The sequence below is a fragment of the Helianthus annuus genome, chromosome 8, assembly GCF_002127325.2.
Source record: "Helianthus annuus cultivar XRQ/B chromosome 8, HanXRQr2.0-SUNRISE, whole genome shotgun sequence".
NCBI classification, from domain to species: domain Eukaryota; kingdom Viridiplantae; phylum Streptophyta; class Magnoliopsida; order Asterales; family Asteraceae; genus Helianthus; species Helianthus annuus.
The window spans coordinates 50,768,055-50,791,874 of NC_035440.2; the positions used below are offsets into that span (position 1 = coordinate 50,768,055).

At 36.1% G+C, this 23,820-nt stretch overlaps 1 protein-coding gene and 1 long non-coding RNA gene across 2 annotated transcripts; both read right to left on the reverse strand.

Annotated features, from left to right (window-relative positions):
- Window positions 1-2,353: 2,353 nt before the first annotated feature.
- LOC110870009 lies at window positions 2,354-3,197 on the reverse strand. The gene is made up of 2 exons (XM_022119205.1): window positions 2,480-3,197; window positions 2,354-2,376 (listed from the first exon to the last, which is right to left on the reverse strand). The coding sequence occupies exons 1-2, from the start codon at window positions 3,195-3,197 to the stop codon at window positions 2,354-2,356; spliced, it is 741 nt and encodes a 246-aa protein (XP_021974897.1).
- Window positions 3,198-4,893: 1,696 nt separating this feature from the next.
- Window positions 4,894-5,862, reverse strand: LOC110871122. Its single transcript, XR_002553494.2, has 2 exons — window positions 5,681-5,862; window positions 4,894-5,069 (listed from the first exon to the last, which is right to left on the reverse strand). It is a non-coding gene; the product is annotated as an uncharacterized LOC110871122 (long non-coding RNA).
- Between the last annotated feature and the right edge of the window lie 17,958 nt (window positions 5,863-23,820).

Here is a 23,820-nt window from a genome sequence, read left to right on the forward strand (position 1 = left end):
TGTCTGTCGACTACATCTTTGTTCGAGTCTTAGAGAGAGAGAAAGACAAGTCGTTACGAGTTTCACTACGAGATTGACTACGGCAATATCCAAGGGGGAGATTGTTGATGCATATTTTGTCTATCGCCTTCGTCAATCCGAGTCATAGTGAAAAGCCGGAAGGAATCAAGTGCATAACGTCATATTTAGTTAGAAATGGCAAGGTGGCAAACTTGTAATTAATATGAACTTTCATTAAAAGCCTTGACCATATAAATAGGGTGTTATGTCATAGTTTTAGTAAGAGATAGACTTTTGGAGAAGTTGGAGAGAAGACTTTCTAGAGAGAGAAAGTAGAGAGAGAAAGTTGTATATTTGTGATTCTTGTACCGTACACGTCAAAGTTAGCAATGGAATCACATTAGAAGTACGTTATCGTGTGTTCGGTCACGTTCGTTCACGGATTCCGCACGTGAAATGTTCGTTACGCAATCGAACGGTGTCAAAACCGATCCTACAAGCTAAGGTCTTTTTGTCCTTAGTTTCAAGCTTTGCATTTTTCCAGAACTCTCGTTGGGTATCTACGTAGATGGTTTCATTGCTGGTCAACAAAGTTTTGTACTTTGAAGATGAAAGTGCATCAATCACGGAATGAAAAACTGTGTTTTTACTTGTTTTTGCAAGTGTACACACGTAGTTTTGACGGATTTTGAATGGCAGATCCATGATAAATCAAAGGTAGTTAAGAACGAAGGAAGAAGATGAGTGATTTGAGAGAATTTGATGAAAACTGCTTTTGAAAGGAATTTTGAATTCAACTCGACAGTCAAAACCCTGTTTGGGTTTTGATCAGGGTTTTATAGGTGGAAAAAGTGAATGCTGATGTGGCAGCGGTTACAAAAGATCTGACGACTAAGTACTGTCCACGTGAGAACCTCTGATGAATAATGGATGACAGTTGTTAGGAAACCACTGATGAATCAATATCAGTATTTTACAGTGCTGAAAATGAAAACAGTAACTGACTATAACTATCAGTGGATAGACTATCAGTGAATTAAAACACTGACCTTTAACAATAGTCATTATATAAACAGTGGTTCAAGCATGTTCCTTCTCCAAAAAAACAATATTTTAACCCATCAGTCGTTTCAATCCCCTTCAACCTCCACAAAACACTATTTTAACCCAACACTGGTTTTAAACCACCATTTTAACTAAACAACGGTTTCAACCACAGTTTTCTCAACAGTAGTTCCAAACATCTATTTTCATCCATCTGTTGAACAAAGTCAACAGATGTACCAACCACTGTTTTATTTTCAAACATCTGTTCCCAATAACAGAGCTTTGATCATTTAAACATACCTCTGGCAATATTACAGTGCTGAAAATGAAAACAGTAGCTGACTATAACTATTAGTGGATAGCCTATCAGTGGATTAAAACACTGAGCTTTAACTACAGTCATTATATAAACAGTAATTCAAGAATCTTCCTTCTCCAAAAAAACAATATTTTAACCCATCAGTCATTTCAATCCCCTTCAACCTCCACAAAACACTATTTTAACACAACAGTGGTTTTAAACCACCATTTTAACCAAACAGCGGTTTCAACCACAGCTTTCTCAACAGTAGTTACAAACATCTGTTTTCATACATCTGTTGACCAAAGTCAACAGATGTATCAACCACTGTTTTATTTTCAAACATCTGTTCCCAATAACAGAGCTTTGATCATTTAAACATACCTTTGCCAATATTACAAGCTTTTACACTCTCAAACCTAAATATTTATTTACTTAATTTAATTAACAAACATGGTTAATAATTTTAATAGAACTAATTATATAAAAACTACAAGTGTCAAACAACATACAAAGTTCATCTATCTGTTGACCCAAGTCAACAGATGTATCAACCACTGTTTTATTTTGAAACATCTGTTCGCAATAACAGAGCTTTGATCATTTAAATAGACCTTTGCCAATATTACAAGCTTTTACACTCTCAAACATCAATATTCATTCAATAAAATTTTAACGCAGCAAATAACAGAGCTTTGATTAATAATTTTAACACAACTAATTATATATAAAATACAATTGTCAAAACAGCAAATATCATTCAATAAAATACAGGATCCTAATTCCTAATCAATTGGTGAAACAGTAGTCTCGATAAGTAAAGCTCCTTTCGGACCATTGTAGTTGTCAACATGTTGGAGGTATTTCAGAAGTTCGTTGCTGAGATCAACTTCAATCATATCCCCCAGATGCTTGTTATCAGCCACTTGTTGTCTTCAATTATATTAGTCCTTCGGCGCCTATCTACATAATCAACTACACGAGGATTATTGAAAACAAACACCTTCATCCAGCCTTCTTCTTCATATCTGAGTAAATCAGCAGTTAGCTTAGCAGACTTTCCAATAACAATCAAATGCAGCCTCTTTGCGATGGTCAAAAAATGCCATTGGCAAGGATTGACTACAATACTCTCAGGAAAATGAAGCTTTCTGAAAGTCTCACTCAGAACATCAAAAGCAACGATGTTCCTCTCACCTAGTGGATGCCAATAATCTGAAACCATAAAATATATGGTTTTATCAGCATAAACTCCTGTAGACCATGAATAACCACTTGAACCATAATTGTTTACGCTACCGAAATATATTGTTCTCCATGACTCACGACGTCGTGAGTAAACACGAGCAGCAGTTACATTACGGTAACAACTGATGTTCAACACTTTCAGATCATTGAACTGATCAAAATAAATTCCACCAGTATCAGAGTTTCGATGATGATTGTAATGGAAGTAGTTATCACACAAAACCTTATAGCGCCTGGTAGTTGGATTCCAAAGAATCAACTGACAGCAAATCCATTCATTGCAAACTAACAACAAACCATTAAATGACGATAGAATACGTAAGTTGCTAGGGTGGACATTGTTAGGAAAACTTAAGGTTTTGCTTCTAACAACATCCAAAGTACCAGCAACTACGTCGTCAATGACAATTGACGTGTCTTTAAAGGATAGTAGTTTCTTTTGTACTGAATCTCCACTTCGGAGAGCATGCATCATCTGAAATGTGTGACTTGACAATTCGCTATAAAAATTCTTGGAAAGACATTTGAAACGGCCAATATCTTCTGCAGAGAGGCTTGTGAAAATCTCGTCAACAATCACTTGAAACCCAAATTTTTCCATTATGAAGAGAGCCTTGTGAAAATATCGTCAACAAACTTTTGAAAATGATTGAGTAGATGGATGAAAACGGTAATGATCAAAACCACTGCCTAATATATTTTATATACCCAATGAAGGCGGTTATGACTAAAGAATATGATGCGACACTCGTTAGGCTTTTAATGCATTTACATGGGAAAAAAATAAAATTAAACACGTTATTATAATTACAATTAACCTATTCATTTACCTATAAGACGCCTTTAACATAAGACAGAAGTGATTGAGTGACGTGCATTAATTGCAAAGTACATATCCCGAGGCATTTTGAATTTGAAATTACCGGCAATTTCAAAACCACTGCTATGGTATATGTTTGCCAAAGGAAACATCTCCTAAGTTATACTTTCTTGGCTATGGGCAGTAGTTTACACTCTTGAATGTGGGCCAGACCTTTGACATTTAAATATAGAGCAGTAGTTTGAAATTAAATGTATTTTAACTCAAATAAAAAATCTCAGAAGCATAAAAATTGACATATCAGCAATCATCATTTAGTCATAACTCAGTTAAAAAATCTATTCATTTGGAATATAAAGATATTGCGAACATCTGTTTAAGCCTCTCCTGTTTCCAACAGTAGCAAGTCAAACAGATGTTGGCAACAACAGATGTTAGCAATTGACAACAGTAGCAAGTTAAACAGCTGTTAGATAAGCAGATGATGATTTAGAGCAGATGTTCTCTATACACTAACAGAAATTGATACAATATTAACATAATCTAATTAAACTAAGAAACCATTTCACTTCTACATCAAAAGTACCAATATGCAATAATCAGATGATATTAAAAATTACATAATAATACTTATTCAGCTTAAAATTATAACGAAACTTTAAAATCTAACAACACCACCAAGAAATTTACGAACCTAACAGCAAAAATTTAGTGCTTTTAGCTTTAAACTCCATCAATCACTACAAGAAAACTGGGTTTTTAGTACGCGCAAAAGCGTCCTAAAATGCTATTTTATAGGACCTTTCATTTAATAGGACCAACGGTAAAAGCGTTTCTTGTAAAGGGGTCGTAATAAGTCCCGGAACTAAAAAAGCGTCCTAACATCTCAAATAAGATTATGAAACCAATTTTATGGTCGCGTAATATGTCTTTGAACAACCCAAATAGTGTCCTAATAAAAACATATTAGGACACTTTTACGATTTTCTAACATGTGCTTACATACTTTTAATCTTTTGATACACTTACAAGCGTCCTTAGAAATTAATTGATAGGACCCTTATGATGTAACATTATAGCTAATTTAGTACCAAGAAAAGGGTCCTAATATACCAAATAAGATTATGAAACCAATTTTATGATCGTAATAGCGTCCTAAAAAGAACATATTAGGACACTTTTACAATGTTCTAATATGTGATTACCTACTTTTAATCTTTTGATACACATACAAACGTCCTTAAAAATTAATTTATATGACCCTTATGATGTAACATTTTAGGCGTTTATTGGCACAAATTTTATGTCGATAAAAACTATTCTTAGTTATATATCGATACTTGTTTTAGTGGCACTTTAATTTTTGCCACAATATAAAAGACTTTTGTAGTACAAATTGTTTGTAAAAATTATTTCTAATAAAATATACATACTAAAATCATCATTTATTCATCATATAAAGTAAAATATAATTGTAGAATGTAGAAATCATAATATCATAACTTCAATTGTAAGTTCAATACAAAGCATATCCCAAATGTTTACAAGAGAAGTCAAAACGTTCTTTCAGGTAGGAATTTTACTATAAAAATAGCTCTAAGCAATCCATGAATCTTGGTATCTCTATTCATCCCATGCTTCACATGTTGTCAACTGTGTCATCATCAACCATACAATCAAAGCTTGATAATTCAAAATATATGAAACTAGAAAAAGAATAGATGTATACATTAAGCTATAATATATAAATTAGCATAGAAACCATATGTAGTACCTTATCAAAAAAACCATGTGAGCAATTCTTTTGAGTTATATATATGTATTTTGAAAACTGAAAACATGTTCAGATGCGTCAAAATTGCCATGTAATGTCATTTGTAATTTAGACCATAGGTAATGGTTAATGCCCACTAAGGGGCATTTTTCACCACATCATCATCATAATGCCATTTTAAAAAAGGTGTAATGGTTAATGCCCATTTCATTTATTATTTTCCATTATTTTTCTTCTCTTTGGGCATTATTATAGAAATGCCCCTCACTCTTCATGCCCCTATAATGCCCATGAGTAATGGTGTAAGGGCATTATCAAAATCTTTCATGCCCTTATAAAGCCCCATTACATATGGTCTTAGAAAATAAGGAAAAACAAATACCAAATTCATGTTTGTTACATGAGGATTTAACCGCTAACTAGTGACTACAGAATACAACTAAGATAAATGACTAGTGACTACAAATAAGGAAAGACAAACACCAAATACCGGTCATTAGCTGATGAAGAGTTATTATTGATCAAGCTGTGAAGAGCTGTCATGCTTTTGATAATAGAAGAAAGGTGGATAACAAGCATCTGTTCACTGGTTTTCACTGCAGAGTATTTCAAACACCAAACGTATATTTTTATCCAACTCTTCATCACTATTCACCAATAAACGCAGCCATTATATATATATTTATATATAAAAATCCCATATCAGTTAAATCTACAAACATATGTTCAGATCTTACACAAATGGTTCGTCCTAAGAACATTATTAGGAATCGCATCACATTATATTATAAGCATATTTAAACAGCAACCATCATGAGCACCCCCCCCTCTTTTAGAATTACACTTAACAATTTATATTATCATCATTAGACCATATAACAGTTATCATCTTAATTCATCGAACACACAAGACGCATTTTCATTTCGTAATTCAAAATCACCGAGAATAATAATTAGCAACAATCGGGCAATAATCATCCTAACGCTCCTTGAAATCATCCGATCAAAATTATCAACAAATATATGAGCAAGCCTAAGACTAACAGTTTGTTACAAAATAGATATATACTTTAATTAGCAAACATCCTCTAACAATTTTACATTTAGGCTCATGACTAGAAGAAAAGCAAGACCACTCATATATTAGCCAAGAATTGCAAACAGTTAATCAACCCTATATTTTAGATTACCAGAGACTTATGTATATTAGACATGAAGCAAAAGAGAACACATTCTAAGACATCAAAAGAGTGAACACTGTATACATCAAAAGAACCTAAAAAATAAGGGAAAATCACGATCGAATACACACCCGCTGCTTGCACCCCTGCCACTATTGTTCTCGTCACCGGCGCCGCCAACTCGGGCCGGTGCTATGTGTCATCGGTAGCCGCCGGACACTGCTATTGTTCCGATGTGAGCCCACCGCCGTCAACTCTTACTCCTCCACTTTCTGTCTCTGACCGATCTCTCCCTATCTATCTGCTTCTCTGTTCGCCACCGTGCGCCCCATCGGCCGCTGGTGGTCGGCTCCTCCTACTTCACCACACTCTCTCCCTCTCGTCCTACCCTCTCACTAAGGGCTCAGGGGTGGGGGTGGACTGGTAATAGTAGAGAAGGAGGTTGGGTTATTTGCTGAACAGAAGGAGGGTTTGTGGTGAGTAGGTTTGGAGTGTGCTCGTCGGAGGAGAAGGGCGCCGGCCGGAATCCCGTTGAGATGAGGGAGAAGGCAGAGAGTGTGTGTGCGGCTAAATTAGAGTTTTAGGGTTTTCTAATGGTTTGAGAAAACAAGGGGTGAGGGTAAGGCGGTGCATGAGCCGAGCTGAGCTAGCGCAAGCTTGGACTTGGCTTGATCATAAACCGAGCTGGCTTGTTTTGGCTCGGATTTGAAACCGAGCTGAAAATCTAAGCTTTGGGGCTCGGCTGGGTTTTAGACCAAGCTTGCTCGGCTCGGCTTGGTTTGGCTCGTCATGAGCTGAGTCGAGCTAGGCTCACTTTCTAACCGAGCCGAGCCGGCTCAGCTCACTTTCAAACCGAGCCATATCGAGCAAGCTTTTTCCAAGCTAAATCTGAGTGAGCTCCGAGCCGCGAGCTGTTTGAACAGCCCTAGGTGAGGGTTTTTAAGGATTATTTATAGGATAGGGTTTTTGTGTAGGGGATTTGGGTGAGTTGGGTTGGGCTTGGGCCACGTGTTTGAATCCGTTAGGTGCCATGACTCGTTCAACAAACTGGTCCGTTTAACTTAACACTAAATTATAACGATAGATAAATAAATACACCCATATATATATATATATATATATATAACGGTAGGTGCGTGTTACGTTAAATATATTTGGTTCGGGTTATCGGTCAAACGGTGCGTTTCTCCCGTCGCGGGTCATTTTTATTTAATAAATAATAATAATAGTAATAATATTAATAGAAGTAAAATAATTATTCAATAATACCCTTCTCTCGATGATTGGGATTGAGAGCACGGGTTGTCACAAATGTTCAATATATCAGAACCGACATAAAATTGCATTACTCGATTCAAGTTACCATGTCTAGAGTCTAACAGAAGGCATATTCACCACCACCACTCACCACCACCACTCACCACCACCTCTCACCACCACCACCACCACCACCACCACACACCACCACCACTCACCGACCACCGCCACCGCCGACCACCACCACCACCGGCCACCACCACCTCTCACTACCACCACCATCACTCACCGGCCACCACCACTCACTACCACCACCACCACCGGCCACTACCACCGGCCACCACCACCGTCGGACACCACCTCTCACCACCACCGCCGGCCACCACCACCGGCCACTACCACTACTCACCACCACCACCAACCACCACCACCACTCACCACTACCACTCACCGGCCACCACCACCGGCCACCACCACTACTCACCACCACCACTCACCACCACCACTCACCGACCACCACCACCACTACTCACCACCACCACCACTCACCACTCACCACCACCACTCACCGGCCACCACCACCGACCACCACCACCGGCCACTACCACTACTCACCACCACCACCACTCACCACCACCACCACTCACCACCACCACCACCACTCACCAGCCACCACCACCATTCACTGGTCAATAACCTAGTGTTATTGTAAAACTCTAGCGAATAAACGTCCTATAAAACTTATGTTTTACGACTCAAATATTAAGTGTCCTATTACGCTATATTATAATAACACCATAATGATTAAGTGTCCTATAAAGGTTAAAGTTATAAGACCCTAGTGTCAAGTGTCCTATTAAGTTATGTTATAATAGAACTATAGCGAATAAGCGTCCTATAAAGCTGATGTTTTATGACTCAAATATTAGGTGTCCTATTACAGTGTATTATAATAACACCACAATGATTAAGCGTCCTATAAAGGTTAAATTTATAAGACCCAAGTGTCAATTGTCTTTTTAAGTTATATTATAATAAAACTCTAGCAAATAAGCGTCCTATAAAACTAATGTTTTATGACTTAAATATCAAGTGTCCTATTACGGTGTATTATAACAACACCACAATGATTAAGCGTCCTATAAAGTTTAAAGTTATAAGACCCAAGTGTCAAGTGTCCTATTAAGTTAAGTTCTAATATGACTTCGACTAGAAAGGGTCCTATAGCACTGAACATTTATGACTTAACTACAATGTGTCCTATTAAGTTATGTTATAATAGGACCCCAGATGATCAAGTGTCCTAATACAGTACCACATAATGGGACACTAACAATTAAATGTCTTATAAAGTACTTTATTAGGATCTACATTTTAAGGGTCCTATTAAATTATATGATAATAGGACCCTAAAAAATCATCCATCCTATTAAATAGGTTTTCAGGACACCGGTTTAGTAGAGTATATTATAAAAGGACCCAAAAAGTTCATTAGTCCTATTAAATAGTTTTTTAGGACCCACTTTTACAAGCGTCCCACAAAAAAGGTCCTAAAAACCCAGTTTTCTTGTAGTGAATGTATATCTTCGACAATCGCCATGAACTCCACGGAAGTACTCAATGCATCAACATCAGGTTTCTAGAAACCTGATCTCTCGTGAACAGATCAAGATGCAGTACATGAAAACACTTCTTCAACTGTTGAAGAGTAGCCCTGTCCTCATATACGTAATCCTTATCTTTGTTCATAAAGAGCTGCTTTAAACCAAACTTTATGCTTCTTTTAACACAAAAAGGCAGGAAAGACCATTACTCTAGTAAGATAAAATCTTATCTTACAGCAGTAGCAGATCCTTTCTTGCGTTTAGTAGGAACTACTGCGGGTACTACATTATCATCATCTGCCCAAAATCATATATATAATCATCATTTAAATGTACATTATTAATAATCTTTCTTTGTGTTTAATTTAACTTTATGCTTCTTTTAATACAAACCTATAATAACCCGCAGCAGATTGTATGAATTTCAAACAACTGGGATTAGACTGAAATATAAACCGAGAATTAGAGTATATCACTTGAAAATTAAGAATTCAAAATTTCAAAACTGGAGTAGCAAAAAACACATACTTTACACGATGTTGAAACAATGACACTGGAAACAACTGTAGAACAATCATCATCATCATCTGCAGCAGATCATTCACAATCATCATTTAGTCATAACTCAGATAACAAAACTTTAGTAAAAATCAAAAAGAAAAACAAACATAATCATATATATCACATTACCATGTTGAAGAGTAGCCCTGTCCTCATATACGTAATCCTTATCTTTGTTCATAAAGAGCTGGTTTAAACCAAACTTTATGCTTCTTTTAACACAAAAAAGGCAGGAAAGACCATTACTCTAGTATGATAAAATCTTATCTTACAGCAGTAGCAGATCCTTTCTTGCGTTTAGTGAGAACTACTGGGGGTTCTACATCATCATCATCTGCCCAAAATCATATATATAATCATCATTTAAATGTACATTATTAATAATCTTTCTTTGTGTTTAATTTAACTTTATGCTTCTTTTAATACAAACCTATAATAACCCGCATAGGGATGGCAATCAAACCCGAACCCGGTGGGTAAACCCGAAACCCGACACATTTGGGACGGGTTTGGGGTCGGTTAATCGGGTTTGGGAATAGTTTTTATTTTTTTCACGGGTTTGGGACGGGTTTGGGATTTAGTGATATATCCGTTTACCCGACCCAATTACCCGATAAAGTGTACCCGTTTACCCGATATAATTTCTTTTACATTATTAATATGTATATATATGATACATCCATTTTTTACACATATAGGTATTATATTCCGTATACATTGTAGTTATTTGATATATATTTTTATAATGTCACACCCCAACCGATGGCGGAAACATCGGGATGAGACGAACAAATTGCTCAAAACAACATAACACTAAATGTGACAATATGAATTAAATCATTTTATTAAAACTAAAGAATAATACATTGTTTCAAATAGTAAACATATATTCAAATATTGTTTAATTGCTAATGGGTATCTAAAGCCATCCTAGCTTGTTTCTTGATCATCTTGACTAGCAACCTGCAACATGTATTAAAATAACATCAACAAAAAAAAATGTTGGCGAGTATACAAGTTTGATACATAGCATAGTAGAATAAAACAAGTTTTGAAGTTGCTCAACATCCAACATGAAGACGATGACACTAGCTACCACTTTTCAACATTGTTCAAGTTGCTTTCAAATATCGTTCAAGTTGCATGTAATGAAGTTGCACTCAAAGAGTGTTGAAGTTGCATTCAAACAAAGTTGCATCCAAATGAAGTTGCACTCAGAGAGTGTTGAAGTTGCATTCAAATAAAGTTGCATATAATGAAGTTGCACTCAAAGAGTGTTGAAGTTGCATTCAAATAAAGTTGCATATAATGAAGTTGCACTCAAAGAGTGTTGAAGTTGCATTCAAATAAAGTTGCATATAATGAAGTTGCACTCAAAGAGTGTTGAAGTTGCATTGAATGTGGGGTTACAAGCATCAAATCGTTTCATGTTTAAATGTGGATAGAGTGTGACGAAAACAAGACTCAAGTGTTGTGTAATTTGAATATGTAATACATGTTGCACCCAAATGTGTTTAAAACGAAAATGGGATCGAGTATACTCACATTGATTGCGTTGCGATTTTCTTGTAAGAACGTACGAGTAAAGATGGAAGAAAAGCATTTCATCTGGATGAAATGGTTAACCGAACGAGTCGCGTTTAACTCCGGCGTGAATCCCGAGTCCCGACGTGTTCGTATCAACTTCATTCAAAACCAAACGAACCGAACATCATTGTTGTTTCTTGGTTAATAGATTTTCAACAATTGACATAGAAGTAATATAAAAATAGAATCGGAGAAAAGATAGAGTTATACTGGAACGAAAGTAAAGAATCCATGGTTCCCGGTGAGTTTTTCCGGCGAGTCGTCTTCGAGTTCCGGTAAGGTTCCGACTCGAAAGTAACGTCTATATAGTGAAGAAAGGAGTGTGGTTGCGAGATGATATTGAAACAGGTTTGTGGCCGTGTGTGACTGTGTCGAAACAGGTTTGTGCGAAGTTGTTTATATAGAGTTTCGAGGTCTCGTAATTTTGGGAAAAGGATCGTGATTGAATCGAATAAAGGAAGGAGGTCGGAATTTGGGAATGATTGATCAGTAAAAAGAGAAACGCGGTGATTGATTGTCGTGAATAAGGAAACGCGGATACGAAAATCAGCAAAGAAAAAGGAAACTTGACGATGTTTAAGCTGTCACTTGTGGCGGTAAACTTGGAAAATAAGGTTTAAAAAGGAAACTCGTATAAGTATTTGTTGTTTGATATCCTAACCAGCGATGATGGTAGCCCATCTGGTTGGTGCGTGTGTTAGTGAAGTGAGGGTCGGCGGTTCGATCCCGGGCGTAAGCCCTTTTTGATGTTTTATTTCCATTTTAAGTTTTATAAAATGCAGTTTGGCCCCTGTAGTTTGTTTAACTGAACTAACTAGGTTTCTAACTTTAATAACTAACTTAGATTTAAACAAAAAAAAATTAATTTAAATCTAACTAGTTTATTTTAAAAGTTTTTAATATGTTACAATCTAGCCCCTTAACTTATGTTAACGGGACTAACTAGGTTTAACTAACTAGGTTACCTACATAACCTCGATCGAGACTTATTATTTTTATGAAAAGAATAATATTGACTAATTTAATTAGTTAAATAAAATAAAAGAAATAAATGAAAGATATCCTTCAACGATTATTTATTTTGTTAAAATTTCTGAGGTTTCAAAGGTTAGGATTCGAATCGTTCAAAACGGGTCGGATTTTTGGAACCCATTTTGACGGATGTTACATATAATAACAATACAAAATGTAACCGGTTAGTAGTTACCCGATAGATACCCAATGGGTTTTGAGATGAGTATACCCAACGAGTAATCTTTTTAAATTAACGGGTTTACCCGAAACCCGCGGGTATACCCGATACCCGATGGGTATTTACCCGCTAGAAACCCGACAGGTTTTGGGACGGGTTTGGGACAAACTTATCTAATCGGGTTTGGGTTTGGGATTACCTAAACCCGTCCCAAACCCGACCCATTGCCATCCCTAAACCCGCAGCAGATTGTATGAATTTCAAACAACTGGGATTAGACTGAAATATAAACCGAGAATTAGAGTATATCACTTGAAAATTAAGAATTCAAAATTTCAAAACTGGAGTAGCAAAAAACACATACTTTACACGATGTTGAAACAATGACACTGGAAACAACTGTAGAACAATCATCATCATCATTTGCAGCAGATCATTCACAATCATCATTTAGTCATAACTCAGATAACAAAACTTTAGTAAAAATCAAAAAGAAAAACAAACATAATCATATATATCACATTATCATGATCAAGGCGAAACACATATCCCCAAATTTTTTTTCTGAAAGTGGGACAGAGAGAGCTTCAGTTTTCTGTTATCCTTTATGAACAAATGCCGAGTATTGAGAAGAAGGGATTTGAGTGAGAGATACATTAGAAATGTGGTTTGAAAATAAAAAAGTAGAGAACACGTTTATATAAGAAGATAATTGACAGAAGTGAGTGACTTGTCACACCCCAACCGATGACAGAAACATCGGGATGAGACGAACAAATTGCTCAAAACATCATAACACTATTGTGACAATATTCTTTAAATTCAATTTTCATAAATGCTAAATGTCATACATTGTTCAAACATAATCAAAACATAATTCAAATTTCAAACATAGTTTATTTTCTAGATGAGTTTCTAGTCCACCCTAACTTGCTTCTTCATCATCTTATCTATCAACCTGCAAAATGTATTGAAATAAAATCAACAAATATGTTGGCGAGCATACAAGTTTGAATACATAGCATAGTAGAATAAAATGTTTAAATGTGCTCATATCCAACATGAATAAGATGATACAAGTTAACAGTTATGCCGAAACGATGTTACTCTATATAATCAAACCCAAGAATACAACGCAAATAATGTTGCCTATCCCAATAGTTTAGAGGGAGGTTAATATGTTCAACTTAACAATACCCAAAAGAATAGCGGGCGGGGCGTTACAACCTATAGCATATGCATAGTACCATAATTGTTAAGGTAGGCTTGCGAACAAGTTAATGAGCATATAGTCATGAAGTGTTTACATTAGCATCACATGTATAACAAGCATCAAACATTTCATGTATAATTTGGATAGAGTGTGAATAAATAAAGTTTAACGTGTTCGTGAATTTGAATAGGAATACAAGTTGCACCCAAAAGTGATAAAATGAAAATGGGATCATGTATACTCACATTGGTTGCGTTGCGAATTCTTGTAAGTAACGCACGAGTAAGATTGGAATTTACAAGAGAACGAGCAAAGCGATTATCTGAACGGTGACGACTCGAGTTCAACGTAACTCCGGCGAAACGGTTTACTCCGAGGGCTTCGGGGTTTCTCCGGTGAACTGTGACTCGTGTTTTGGCGAACTTCCAAACTCCGGCAGCCTCTGTATATCTCCAGTGGGTTGTCACTTATTCAGAAGGTGTGTTCATGTGTGAGATAGAGTACGGTTGAGAGGTGTCCGAAATAGGTTTGCGAAAGGTGTGGGTTCCTCGGCCAAACAACATGTCGTATTCATAACCGCGTTTCGGACTCGACATATGGAAACCTTTGTTTTGGAAATTTTATAACTTCCGAATACAAAAAAAAATGAGAGTGTACGGGATCTTGTCCAGGTTCGTGATTATGTTAAAAATGGAAACGCGTATACGAGATTCAATCCCGGTAAATCAGCGCTTACAGAAAGAAAGAGCGAGTGGTAGTTTCTGGTCAACTTGTTTTTGAGCGGCAATTCGAATTTTGGATCATCAGTGGTGGCGTCATGTTAAAACATTTACGGATTAAGTTTGTTATCCAAAGAATTGGTGATGTAATGATGATTGTTTTAAATCTCAAAATGATCCCCTTTGATTTCTGTTAAATGGGTTTCAATTCTTGCCAAAATATAATCATTCATAGCCATTTACAATGACGAGAAATTATGGAACCTTCCTAATTCTAGTTTCCTCTCCTCCCTTTAGTACCAATTATTTTACAACATGACCCCTTTAGTTTAAAAAAAAAAGTTATGTAAGGCATACTTTTCCACACATTTTAAACTATTTAGCTAGTTATTTTTAGGATACAATATAATTTGATGAGATATAATTAATCGATGGTCAATAAGAGTTTTAGAAAATTTTACAAACCATATGCATATTCTTTCTAAATATATTATTTATTTATTAGCCTTTTTTTATAGTGTAGTTATATTCAATGTAGCTAATATATTTGCTACACAAAAAAAGTTAGGTTAAAACTGGTTTACGTGAAATAAATCTTAGAATAACTACTTTAACGATGACTTATTTTGTGAAAAAAATTTCCGTTGGTTCAAGGTTAGGATTCAAATTTCAAAACGGATCGGATTTCGGGAATCCATTTTTATGGATGTTACAGTCTCCCCTACTTTAGGAGATTTCGTCATCGAAATCTAAGAGGAAGACTTTTGAAAAGATGATATCTAAAGTTTCCAAAAGAGAGAATAGATGAGACTTGATCGTAATGTTTGTTTAGGAAAAATTGTTTTCATGAATGCGCCACATAGCATATAGTTTCAAATAGTTTCACATAGTAGATAGTTTCACATTGCATGTAAAAGGTTCAACTAGTTTCACATAGCATAATTATGAATTTCACGTAGTGTAACATAGATAATGAAAGCATCATAAATTTAGTTTATTCACGAGAGATTATTATTATTATTTGTTTTAGATTGCGAAGATAGTGCGATTCGTGTCTCCAAACTTGAAATGAAAGTAACGTTAAACTACAAAGTTTCATTGAGAACGAAGAAGAGTTGGTAACTACCTCCGAGGTAAGGAAATCACCCCTTGCTCATTGGTGAAGTTGAAAAAGTGAGCAGAGCTAATCTTCAAGGTAAGGAAATCACTCCTATCTTGAGGGTAGATTTCGTGCAAAATACAAAGTATAGCTGAGTGAAAGTCATCACCAAATTTGGGAATCACCCCTATTTTAGTGAATTGTTTCGATTGTGTTATATGAGTGTCTTCAAAGCCTCCAAGCATGTATTGTGTTAGCCTTAGGAAAGGCATGTATGTTAAAAGACCAAAGAGAATAGAGGGAAGCAAATAAGATAGAAGGGAAGTTGTTTTAAACAACACATAAGGATAAAGCTCCTAAACTATAGACTAGGTAAAAACATTCCTACTTTTCCTAATTCTCTATAGTTATGGCTTTGATACCAATCTTGTATCAGAGTATTCCTACTATAGACTAGGGAAAAGTATAGCAATTTTCCTAATTCCCTATAGTTATGGCTCTGATACCAATCTGCCATACCCCAAACGATGGCGGAAACATCGGGATGAGACGAACAAATTGCTCAAAACATCATAACACTATTGTGACAATATTCTTTAAAATAAATTTTCATAAATGCTAAGTGTCATACATTGTTCAAACATAATCAAATAATTCAATTTCAAACATAGTTTATTTTCTAGATGAGTTTCTAGTCCACCCTAACTTGCTTCTTCATCATCTTGTCTATCAACCTGCAACATGTATTAAAATAAAATCAACAAATATGTTGGCGAGCATACAAGTTTGAATACATAGCATAGTAGAATAAAATGTTTAAATGTGCTCATATCCAACATGAATAAGAATGATACAAGTTAACAGTTATGCCGAAACGATGTTACTCTATATACTCAAACCCAAGAATACAACGCAATTAATGTTGCCTATTCCAATAGTTTAGCGGGAGGTTAATATGTTCAACTTAGCAATACCCAAAAGAATAGCGGGCGGGGCGTTACATAGCATATGCATAGTACCATAATTGTTAAGGTAGGCTTGCGAACAAGTTAATGAGCATATAGTCATGAAGTGTTTACATTAGCATCACATGTATAACATGCATCAAACATTTCATGTATAATTTGGATAGAGTGTGAATAAATAAAGTTTAACGTGTTCGTGAATTTGAATAGGAATACAAGTTGCACCCAAAAGTGATAAAATGAAAAAGGGATCATGTATATTCACATTGGTTGCGTTGCGATTTCTTGTAAGTAACGCACGAGTAAGATTGGAATTTCCAAGAGAACGAGCAAAGCGATTATCCGAACGGTGACGACTCGAGTTCAACGTAACTCCGGCGAAACGGTTTACTCTGAGGGCTTCGGGGTTTCTCCGGTGAACTGCGACTCGTGTTTTGGCGAACTTCCAAACTCCGGCCGCCTCTGTATATCTCTGGTGGGTTATCGCTTATTCAGAAGGTGTTTTCGTGTGTGAGATAGAGTACGGTTGAGAGGTGTCCGAAATAGGTTTGCGAAAGGTGTGGGTTCCTCGGCCAAACAACATGTCGTATTTATAACCGCGTTTCGGACTCGACATATGGAAACCTTTGTTTTGGAAATTTTATAACTTCCGAATACAAAAAAAATGAGAGTGTACGGGATCTTGTCCAGGTTCGTGATTATGTTAAAAATGGAAACGCGTATACACGAGATTCAATCGCGGTAAATCAGCGCTTACAGAAAGAAAGAGCGAGTGGTAGTCTCTGGTCAACTTGTTTTTGAGCGGCAATTCGAATTTTGAATCATCAGTGGTGACGTCATGTTAAAACATTTACGGATTAAGTTTTTTATCCAAAGAATTGGTGATGTAATGATGATTGTTTTAAATCTCAAAATGATCCCCTTTGATTTCTGTTAAATGGGTTTCAATTCTTGCCAAAATATGATCATTCATAGCCATTTACAATGACCCGAGAAATTATGGAACCTTCCTAATTCTAGTTTTACTCTCCTCCCTTTAGTACCAATTATTTTACAACATGACCCCTTTAGTTTAAAAAAAAAAGTTATGTAAGGCATACTTTTCCACACATTTTAAACTATTTAGCTAGTTATTTTTAGGATACAATATAATTTGATGAGATATAATTAATCGATGATCAATAAGAGTTTTAGAAAATTTTACAAACCATATGCATATTTTTTCTAAATATATTATTTATTTATTAGCCTTTTTTTATAGTGTAGTTATATTCAATGTAGCTAATATATTTGCTACACAAAAAAAGTTAGGTTAAAACTAGTTTACGTGAAATAAATCATAGAATAAATCCTTTAACGATGACTTATTTTGTGAAAAAAATTTCCGTTGGTTCAAGGTTAGGATTCAAATTTCAAAATGAGTCGGATTCCGGGAATCCATTTTGACGGATGTTACATGAGTGACATGCATTAATTGAAAATTACATATCTCCATGCATTTTGAATTTCAAATTATCCGCAATTTCAAAACATCTGCTGCTAGGTATACATTTGCCAAAGGAAGCATCTGCTACTTTCTTATAGAAGAGTAGTGGTTTGCCCTTTGGAATGTGGGCCAGACCATTTAAATACACAGACAATGGTCTGAAATCAAATTAAAGTGATTTATATATTAGGCATTATGATGTAATAATGACATAAGAAAAGCCTTGTTGGACATGTTCTCCTGCTAACACATCAGCTTTTCTTATGTCACTTGGATTTCTTCTTTTATAGAAAGTATAGATAGGTAGGGTGCGTGTATATTATCACCTAATGCTAATCAGATTTCAATCAACAAGAACAAACTGGATACTTCCGCCAACTAACTATTAATGCAAAAAGCAACTTGCGTTGTCAGTTTACAACGGAACCGGCAACCTTCACAAACCGTCGTCACCTTACATTACCATTACAATCAATGGCGGATCTTGACCTAAAACTTAGCATGGGCCGATGTTTTTTGGAGATAAAATTAGCCTGGGCCGAACCAATACACATTTGAAAAAATTCTCGAAAACCTGAAATTTAACACTACTGGGCGAAAAAACCGCATGAGCCGAGGCCCGGTCCGGCCTCCTCTAAGCCCCTCCCCTGATTACAATTACAAACAGAAACCAAATTCTCAGTTAACAGAACAGACAAAATATTCCATTACAGTTGGTCCTCACATTACTGGTGAAAACCAAACCGACGCCTTTCATCCATTCACTATTTCCCTTGTAATTTGTGCCAAGAAAGAACAAGAACACGATGATCGCTGAGACTATATACAATTAACGTTGCTTTTAACGGCCTCTTCCTTTCCGTCTATAATAATTGTTTCACATATACCGCTTTCGGCAAATAGTCGTATCCCTTAATTAACAGGAAAGTCAATGATTCAGAGGTGTAAACGAGCCGAGCCCGAGCCCGACTCTCGATCTCGGGCTTGGGCTCTTCTTGTTTTTATGAAACTCGATCTCGAATCTCGAGTAAAACCCAAAGCTCGAGCTAGGCTCGAGTTATTTAGAGAGCCACCTCAAATGAGCTAAAAGCCCGTCTCGAGCTCGTTTCAATATCACTAAAACGAGCCAAAGATCGGCTCGAGCTCCGCTCCCCAATGTTATCATCATTATTATTATATTATATAGGAAAAAAATTAAAATTTTGTTCGGGCTCGTGAGCCTAAGTGAGCTCTATATTTCAGCCTCGAGCTCGGGCTTGATAACTAAATGAGCTCTTTTTTAGGCTCGAGCTCGGGCTCGTTAAGGCTCGGCTCGTTCGAGATTTTAACCGAACCAATAACGAGTAGCTCTCGAGCCTCTGGGCTTGTTTACACCCCTAAATCGATTCATCAACAAGAAGTCCACCGAATTGAAGGTTGAACGGACTTGCATCGCCGGACTTGAAGGTTCTGGAAGTACGCCGATTTGGATGGTAAGATCTTACCCTGATCTCTAATCTCACTTTCTCAATTCGTGTATTATGTGTGAAATCAAAGACGGTTCTGATTTCATTTTGTGATTATTAGTAAACCATTTGATGGTTTTTTGATAAAACCAGTGTATGGTTTATTGGTTTTTTAGAACATAAAAATTATCATGATAAGAGGGTGGGTGTGGTCACTAGTGATAGAATTCTATCACTCACAATATCCAATCATGTTCCGCCATGTCAGCAACCATTTTTCCATCACTCAACACCTTTTTTAGTGGCGGTGGTCATCACTCACCACCACACCCAACAATTTCCCCCAACCAACAGTTACCCTCACAAAAAAAAAAAAAAACATCACGCTGTTAAAAAAATAACGAAATCGAGTTTTCGTTGAAGTATCACGCGTTATTGTAATGGTGGCGGTGGGAAAAACAATTGTTCCATGCATTGAACTTGGTTTTCGTGATACAATCACGCACCGCCCCCTCTCCTCTAAAGAAAGTACTGTAAAAGTGAAGCAATTGTAAGGTTTTTTTTATGATATACAAAAGATTAGTGACCTGTATATTATACTGTTATTAAAAATATTAATTTAAACAATATTTCATATAGTTTTTAAAATCTATTATGTAAAAAACTGATTATTTTTTAAGAGTTCTGAAAGTTTTGTAATTATTTAAAGTTATAAAATAAACTCAACCCTTTATTATAAAAGATTATATATTATAGATTGTTAGAGTGTTAACATAAAATATTTTATTACAGGCTATTATTACTTTTATTTTTACATTAAAAATCTAAAACATTAGTAGAAACACCATGAGTTATTTATATGCTTATTTTATTATAATTCAATTTTATTAATCCATATTATAAAGCAAAGACAGGATAAACATAAATGGGAAACACAATAGTAAACGATAAAAAGATAAAATTCATGGGCGAAAATAATGTATTTTTATTTAAATCTTCTTAATATTTATTATCTATATCTATTAATTTAGGGGAAAAGATAAAAAGATAAAATTTACAGATTAAATAATATATTTTTTATTTAAATCTTATTAACAAATATTACATATCAAAATCTATTTATTTAAGCGGGAAATATAATTGAGGTTACATGTGTCCCCCATATGATTTATTTTGTTATATAGTATAGATATAGATATAGATTGCTTAACAAAAGATTTAACTTTTACGGTAATGTTTATACATGTGGGTTTATTGTTTGGTCTTAATGATAACGAGTTTTTAGAACCCGTGCGTTGTGACAGGACTACTAAACCAAACAAAAAATAGACAAAAATGTTCAATTACACATGCACGTTACACGGATTATTACGCAAAAAATTATCGTAGAAAAGAATAACCAAGTCAAAACGATAAGAAAACCCATGTAAAAAACTATAAAAGTATAGTACCAACTCGGATATATAAAAGTGATAATATTAATAAACATATTATATAGGTTTACTTTGTATCTCTAGATATAATCATTATTATATTAAGATAATCATATTTTAGTAAGAATATTCATAACAAATATTATTCACGAAAACAATATAAATAAATAAAATATAATAGCTCGTTAAAAAAATATATATATTTAAAACTTAGCAACAACAATTAACTAAAAACAACATAGCCATAAAAAATATCTAGTTTTAACAATACTGAACTATTTATTTTATCAACAAAATTATTTTTATACTTGAACAAATAATAAGAGTGTATATAATATATTTGTAATCTTAGCTACTTAGGTGTTGTTTGTTTTTTTCAAAGAAGAGCTTCCTGGCCTCTCATGTCTTCGTCGCGCAGACCATGCGCAGACCTTTGGGACCGAAGACTATTTGTTTTCTCGAAGACTTTAGATTAAAAAAGGTCCGCGCGTCTGCTTTTTGGTGCAGATGTGGGTCAAGCTCTTCTGGCCTCTTCTCCATTCTTTTGTTTGCCAGATATCACAAACACACAAAACCCTAGAGCTCCATCTCCATCTCCTCCACCCAGGTGCCACCTCCCTTGCCCTCGTCACTGCCGCCACCTCCTCCTCCTTCCTCAGCGCCGCCACCTCTCTCCTCTCTCCCCACTGCCGCTGGCTCCTCCTCCCTCCTCCACCGTCGCCGGCTCCGCCTCTCTCCTTCTCCTCATCGCCATGCCTCCTCCCTTCTCTCTGCCCTGTTGCCACCTACCTGTAACTTTGGGTTTCAGTTCCTCTTTCATCTGCTGTCATCTCTCTGTCTCCAAAATGGTAAGCTCTCATCCATTTTTCTTAGCAGTTATTACATCTTGCTATTGTTTGATTCGATTGTTTTAGTCATCTAGCTCATCAATTTCTGTTTTATGAATATATGAACTTGAGAACCGATTAGCGGATCTGAATCCGAAGTTTATAGGTTTAATTATCTATTTTGATGAATCGATTTCATTTGCGTTTTTGGTTGTTGATTTGTTAACTGTTGATTGATGATATTTTATAATGCTTACACTTTCTGAAGGATCCTTTTAACTTAATTTGTTGAATTTGAGCTTTGTGTCATTAGGTTATCATCTTCTGTTATATCAGTAAGTTAAAAACAAACAGTCTTCTTCTTGCAGACCGTAGAGGTTTGGTTCACCTCTTCTGCTACAGATGTCTACAGATGTGGTCCGCAGACTGCAGACATTTTACCTCTGAAAAAACAAACAACACCTTAGTCGATTAATGCTTTTTGATTAACAAATTCTTAAAACCATTGATATAGGAGGATAAAAAGAAAAAAAAAGTTGAACAATGAATAAAAACATAAAGAAAAATTAGTATATCTCTGCCTCTCCACTCTCTGTGTATCACCGTCACTCTAATCTCATCTTCATCACCCCCACCTTCGGTTCAACTTTCTCAGGCTAGAGGAGAGATCCACCACTCTCAGCTCATCATCATTGTGACCCCACACCTTCAACCACTGTTATCTCATGGTCGGCCCGTGCCATGTTTCTTCACCTACTCCCTGATGTAGCGCGTGATACGGAAAAATGAATATCAACACGTTGATTCTACGAATACCCGTGTAGTTCTTCCCCACCCCCAAATTGCAACCCAAAGGCCACGGAATTTGAAGTGAAAATTCGATAGTTACAAAATTCAATTCTGATTCTTTCAATTACTAAAGGGACATATAAATAAGAACAGAAATTCGAAATGGGCCTAAAAAAGATAACGGGCCAAACACACGGCCTAAAACAAAATGCCCAAAATAGTCCAAAAAACATAAAAATGCAAATAAGTAATGGAAATAAGCGTTTTTTGACCCGGAAGACGACCCAAACCGCCGTAGGCATTTGCAGCAAGATGGAGCTCGTTCTCACGGTCGTTTCGCCTGGTCGCACGCCCAAAACGGACCCTTGTAGCCCAAGTTAGAGCCATTTTAGTGAGGCCCCTTTTGTTACACGATCTTGGGCCTCCAAATACAAGATGGCCCGTTCCTCTACACTTGGGCCCGCATCATTCCCTCCTGGGTAGACAAAATTTGACCTCGAATCCACAGCAACCTCATCATCAGACGAATCCCCATGAAAAGGCAGCAAATGTTTGACATTGAACACATCAGAGCAACGAATATGGCTTGGTAACTTCAGACGATAGGCATTAGAATTTATCTTCTGCACAATCTCTACTGGCCCAATCTTCTTGGCTGACAACTTATTATACTCCCCCACTGAAAAGCGATCCTTAGTCAAAATGGCCCAAACAAAATCACCCTCTTCAAAATCAACTTGCCTACGCTTTTGGTCTGCAGCTTGCTTGTACTTTGAATTAGCGTTGGCCAAATTATCCTGCACAGCTTTATGAACATCATGTAACCCAACCACAAAATCTTGCACCTTCTTGGGAACAGAATCTGGGGTAGGAAGTGACATCAAATCAAGAGGACCCCGAGGCTTAGCAGAATAGACCACCTCAAACGGACTAAACCCAGTACTCCTATTAACAGCATGATTATGAGCAAACTCAGCCTGACAAAGCTTTTGATCCCAAGACTTCACATGATCACCCACAAGACACCGCAAAAGATTACCAAGTGATCGATTAACAACCTCTGTCTGCCCATCAGTTTGTGGGTGGTAAGCACTTCTAAAATTGAGCTGAGTGTTCACCATTTTCCATAAACTGCGCCAAAAGTGACTCAAGAAACGAGTATCCCGATCAGAAACTATAGAGGATGGCAAACCATGCAAACGATAGATATCTCGAAAGAATAACTAAGCCACATTAACTGCATCTGTTGTCTTCTTGCAAGGAATAAAGTGA